The sequence below is a fragment of the Pediculus humanus genome, genomic scaffold (genome assembly GCF_000006295.1).
Source record: "Pediculus humanus corporis 1103172107667 genomic scaffold, whole genome shotgun sequence".
NCBI lineage: Eukaryota > Metazoa > Arthropoda > Insecta > Psocodea > Pediculidae > Pediculus > Pediculus humanus.
Window position 1 is genome coordinate 22,744 of NW_002987276.1, and position 6,536 is coordinate 29,279.

At 25.1% G+C, this 6,536-nt stretch overlaps 1 protein-coding gene across 1 annotated transcript; it reads right to left on the reverse strand.

The window, feature by feature from the left end:
- Positions 1–1,640: 1,640 nt before the first annotated feature.
- On the reverse strand, positions 1,641–5,303 carry Phum_PHUM283300 (uncharacterized protein; the record flags this gene model as incomplete). Its single annotated transcript, XM_002426817.1, has 3 exons — positions 1,641–1,826; positions 3,303–3,439; positions 5,186–5,303. The coding sequence occupies 3 exons, from the start codon at positions 5,301–5,303 to the stop codon at positions 1,641–1,643; spliced, it is 441 nt and encodes a 146-aa protein (XP_002426862.1).
- Positions 5,304–6,536: the final 1,233 nt, after the last annotated feature.

Consider the following 6,536-nt stretch of genomic DNA (forward strand, 5'->3'; position numbering starts at 1 on the left):
AAATAAATTTTATTATGTTATATTTAATAAATTTAAAACTTTGAACTTATCATATGTATATAAAAAAAAAAAAAATAGGCGACATCATTTTAATTACTCATACAAAAATGATTTCCAATAATTTTATTTTTTATTTATCATTATCATTATTATTATTTTTATGTGATTCGGTTCATGACTTTTAGGGTCGACATGCAAAATTTATATATATTTAAGGTCCTTGAACCTGTTTTATTTAATAATAATAATAACAAATGTTTTTTTTTTTTTTTTTTTGTTAAACAATTTATTGTGATCGTACATTATATATTAGCTCTTTTACTCATCACATAACAATTTTGCTAATTTAATTATAATTTCATTTTTTTTTTTTATTTCGAACGAACGTAATAATTATTTATATTATCATCATCATCATCATCATCATCATCATCATCATCATCATTATTATTGTATGGATTTATTATAAAGTTAAATTATTGTTTATACTATATCCACGAGGAAAAAAATTTAATAATTTATCAATGAGTGATTTCAAATTAAAAACTCTTTTCTAGTCTTGCCCTTTTTTGGGGGGGGGCGGTATGGGGTGGGGTGAGGGTGAGGGTGAGGGGGTAAACGATATCGTTTTTTACAATAACTTGTCGTTATCGAAAATAATTTTTTTGCATCGACAGAATTTTTGCTGTTGTGTCATTAAGCACAATTTATTTTCGTCGCCTCATTTAAAAAATTTAATCGTGATAAGAATTATTATTTTTAATCATTATTATTATTATTATTATTATTATTATTATTATTATTTTATCATCATCATTAGGGTCAAATTATTGTTTTTTTGTTGTTATAAAAGGAAGTTTTTTGTTTTACATTTTAAATATGCCTGAATTTTCTCTCTCTCTCTCTCTCTCTCTCTTTCTCAACTAATTTTTGTTGATAATTTTTGTTGTTGTTGTTAGGATTATTATTATTATTATTATTATTATTATTATTATTATTATTATTATTATTATTGATAGGATCGTGAAAAAACATCAGGGATTAGGATATATAATAATAATAATAAAAAGGATGTTTTTATAAAATAAGCATAATTTAAATAAAAAATATTTTTGAAATTTATTTAAAAAAAAAAACAAATAAGAAGAACTTTACATTAAAAAAAAAAAAATAAAAAAATTAATGTAAAAATAATACGTAATAGCTTCCTGTTGAAAAAAAAAAAAATTTTTTTTAATTATTAATAACAAAAAAATAGTAATAATAATAATTTTAAATTTTTTTTTTTTTTTGTTTTTTTTTTTGAGTTCTTTACATTTACGATGTTTGTTATGAAGAACTATTAGAAAACTTTTTTTTTTTTTATCATTATAATTTAGTTATGATTAATAATTATAATAATAATTAAAAATATAAAAAAAAAATTAAAATTTTTAACTGTCAATTAATTCATGTGTTCTTAAGTCCAATACTAATGATAATAATAATAATAATAAAAAGCAATTTTGTGTGAGTATTTCTCGTGCGTGAAAATGTGTGTATGTGTTGTGACAGTTTTTTATAAAAAAAATAATTTTACATGTTTAAATTTTTATTAATTTAAAAAAAAAAAAAAAAATGTTTTTTTTTTGTCAAGACTTTTAAGCTTTCTTTTCGTCTTTTTTGTCGGTTGGTGGTGGAACGGTTGGCAATTCTGGGTATTCCAATTTAACTCCCTTTTCACATTCGAAGATTGGACAACAGTCTGGGAATGGAGCAGTTTTGTTTGTTTTTTCAGAGAGTTTGCATTTTGGATTGGCTTTTGGCAATGGTCCACAGTCTTCGACCTGAAAATTAAAGAAAAAAATTATTATTATCAATTCGATTAGTATATTTGTTTAAAAAAAAACAAAAAACAAAATTTCCCTAGTCCTTTGTTTTCAAAAAAGTTAGTGTTCATTCGTTGTGAAAATAACAAATACATAATTTTTATCGTTTTACGCGCTAAAATCTTGTTTTAGAGAAGGCGGTGTTCGTTATAATTTATTCACTCGTCATTAAAATTATTTCGATTCTTTATTTAATGGTAAAATTTTATTTTGTGTTTAGTTTTTGTAATATTATTATTATTATGTTTTAAAAATATAGTAATTAAGTAAATAATTATAACCGAAGAGTTACACACTTAAATATTCGACATTAATTTCTAAATCTTAAAATAAACTCTTTGGTTATGCACCTTAGGTAAATTTTTGTGTAATTTTTGTCTTAAAATATAATTCAATCCAACTTAATGCTGTTATCATAAATGTATTTTTAAGTTATTAATAAGTTAAAACATGAATCCCCATGAAAATTATTAATTGATATATGTATATATTGTTTATAGGTACATGTCAAGCAAAACCTACAATGAAAAAATTTTCCACAGGGACAGGTCTTAATTAATACTTGCACACTTTATGTAATAGTTGTAATATGATATAATTATTTAAATTATTTTTGAAAGACATTTGATAAGTTTTGATAAAAATATTAACAATTGGTGTGTGAGTTGAAATTTAACTACTACCACTTATTCTATTATAATGATAGAGAGAGAGAGAAAGAAAATTTCAATTATAATAAATTTGACAAGGAAGACAAATTTAATAATAACAAGGACACCGGGTTGTTTTAAACAAACAACGACACATGAAAATTTATTTGTTAAAAGTCATTAAAATTTTTTTTTTTTTTAATAATTTACAAATATTTTCCTAAGGTAATTAAATTTTATTTATTTTTGAATATTTGAATAACAAAAACAACAACAACAAACAACAAACAACAAATTTAATACTGATTTGAAATTTCACTGAATTAATATTGTATTATATAAAAATTGAAATTTTTTTTTTTTTGTTTCTGTACAACAATAACAATATCATTATCATCATTTTTATTTATAATGTTTTTTTTTTTTACCGTGGATTTTCACCATTAATTTCATCTCACTCTGATTGTTTGTCATTGTTTGTTGTTGTTGTTGTTGTTGTTCCAGTTTTTATTTTTAATGATTATTCTCATTGTATATATTAAGTTAAAAATTGTTGTTGTTTTATTGTATGACCTTAATTTTGTTTTGTTTTTTAATATGATATAATTTAATATAATCTGATGATAAGATTTTGGAAAAGTTTATTCAAATGTAAATAAATCTTATCAACAGCAAGGAAAACAATTTTTCTTTTTTCAATGTGCACCCTCTCATGATAAATAAATTTTTTTTTTTTTTTTTTTTTCTATTTTAAAGGTGACGTTGCCAGAATCAACAAACTTACCAATTCCAAAAGACGTCCAGCTTGTTCTCCTTCGGCAACAACGCAAGTAGATCTACCACAGAATGGAGTCAAATCCCAGCTTTTACCTGGTTCAACAGTGGTGCATTTGGTGGAAGCAAAGCACATTCCTGGAAAGTCTGAAACCAAAAGAAAAAAAAGGAACAAATTAATAATAATAATAATAATAAGTAACCATGGTAGTCGCCACGGTTTTGTACCCAAAGGAATCAAGGTTGGATTTTACATTAGTTTACGGTATCAGGATTTTGTTATGAAGTCCGGGACACTAGGTACATTATCATTTATTTAATTGTTTTAGGTTTTGGTTCATCTCGTTTCCTTATGAAACTAACTAACAAAAGAGCCGTTATATATTTTCATAAACTTTTCTTAACGAAACATGGAAATCATTAATGGATGATTTACGAAAACGGTTTTGGTGGAAAAACGTTTGTTTTTTTTCATCCTCGTATTCATTATCATCATTATGTTAATCACGATGTTATGAATAATTCAAATTTGACCGGGATTATTAATGACTTAACGCACGGAAGATTTTACACGCCATACAAAGGTAATTAATTAATTAATTAATTATATTTAAAAAAAAGTTTTTTTTTTTTTTTCTAAAGTACGGTTTTGAAGGTTTTGCAATTAAAAGCTCATCAGGAAGTTGAAAACAAAAGCCTATTGTTTATTTTGCGCTTTTGTAATTTTTATTAATCTCTCTCTCTCTCTCTCTCCCTCTCTCTCCCTCTCTCTCCCTCTCTCTCTCTCTCTCTCTCTCTCTCTCTCTCTCTCTCTCTCTCTCTCTCTCTCTCTCTCTCTCTCTACGGAAATCTAAAAATGTTTTTGTTAAATGCTTCGCAGAACGAGAGATTTTTTTTTCCCTATTCCGGCCAAAGTCATTATATAGAAATTTAATAAATAGGGGTTGTTGTTGTTGTTTGTGTTGTTAACTACTTTCTTTTAATTATTATTCATCATCATCATTATTTTTTTTTTCACTCCCTTACAACTTAAAATTTAACTTTCACTTTTAAATAAAAAAAAAATTTCTCGAGGCGAGGAGGCAATTTCGAAAGTTAAGTTGTCACCCCTGAACTGGTTTAAACCGTGAAGAGCAAGGTTTATATATATTAATATCATTTTTCAAAAAATTTTCAATTAAATTATTATTATTATTATTATTATTATTATTATTATTATTATTATTTAACACTATTTAAATTATATTTGAGTTTATTATTGTAAATTTTTTTTTTTTTTTTTGGCACACTTGTAAATGCGTACGCTTTTGAAGGTTTTTAATTTCCGGTTTTGTTAATAGATCGTATCGAGGTTGCTATGGTTGGCCGCTGTTTTATTCATTATTTCTGTATAGCCTTCGCTTAATTATATCACTTTTTTTATGTTGTTGTTGTTGTTATGTTTTATTTTTTTTTATGTATTAAAAAGAGAGAGAGAGAGAGAGAGAAACCGTTGCTTGAATAATTTATTTTTTTTCTCTCTAGGCAATCAGCTTTTTTTTTATTTATTTATTTATTTATTAAAATCTGGTTTGACAACGGTTTCGGTATAATAAAAATATTTTATAACGTTTCTTCCCCTTCCCCCGCCTATTAAATTCGTTTAATTAATAATTTTTTTCTTTGCTAAAATTTGCAAACGCCCTAAATTAAAAAAAAAAAAATGTCTGATCAGTTAGTTTAGCATAAAATATTTTTTTTCTGGTGCCCGAAGGTTGTTTTTATTAAAAGTTTAGTTACGCAAATATAAAAAAATTTTTTTCACATAATTAATCTGGGGGGAAATAAATTTTCTCCTGTTGTCGCCATTAGTAAAAAGTAAATAAAAAAAAATTTTTTTTTTAAATGTCTTACCCCTGAGAACATCGGCTGGAATTAATCTTCTGAAAACTTTCGGCCTTTCTGTTGTTTCGGTTTCTTGTCCGAAACAAAAAGCACCAAAACCGATTAAAAACACGATTAAAAATTTCATTTTGTACTTTTTTTTTTAAATATTATACGTTATAAAGTTGTTATTATTATTATTATTATTAACCGATTTGTTGAAAAGCTTCACGGGTACTCACTCCTCTTAACCGTAGTTAGTAAGAACTTGTTTTGCGTCGTTACGATTGTTAGAAACTACTGAATCGAATCTATGATTGCGAGGTTCATATAACTATAACCACCACCACCACCACCACTACCACCACACATGACATGACAGTGATTTGTGTATATGCCTAAACTTAAAATCATCTTCCATCACGTATAAATAGAAAAAAAATGCGTTAAATGAACTCGTTATAACCGTATAAATTAATGATAACGGTCATCTTTGTACATTTCGACCCATCGTCAATATTCATTCTAGAACACAAAGGACACAAATGATCCTTTCTAACAACAAGACTTTAAATTTTCTCTCTCTCTCTCTCTCTCTGTCTATCTCTCTCTCTTTTTTTATTCTCTATGATTTCTTTTGATGGAATCTAAAAAATTTTCTTGCGAAAACCGTACGCGTAAGCGGGGGGAGGGGGAGGTGGAAAAACGTCAAATTTCTTTTATTATTTTAAATAATAATAATAATTTAAAATTTTTTTCGCTTCGCATTTATCCTTTATCATTATCATTATTATTATTATTGTTTACATATTTATAGGGTTTTTGTAATAATACAAATGTCGGAGTGAAAGTTTATAAAATTTACCTTTTACAACTTGTATTTTTCCATTGGACCCAAACGACAACTTTATACTAATTACAAATTAATATATTCACTTTTGATGATGATAATAATAATATATTCGATTCCTTTCTGGTTTTGTTTTTCATTGTTATCATCATCATCATCAATACTGTTATTACTTATATAATATATATGGAATTTAAATGAAATAATCCATCGACTGCTACCACTCTTCATACGTATACGTAATTAAATAATAATAATAATGGTGATAGCAAATCGTACATAATAATTAGTTGTTAATAAGAATCTATTTCGATTTTTAATTATATTTGTTGTCTATATTATTATTATTATTATTTAAAACAAGTTTTTTTAGCTCAGGGTTCGATCAGACAACAATGTCAATTTGTTTATTACCAGATTATATAAAATTAGCTTTCTAATTTCTTTTTTTTTTTTTTTTAATCCTACTGGAAGGATTCGATATGAGGAATTTAAATTTAATTAAGGAATATGGGAAAGGTTGAATAAAAA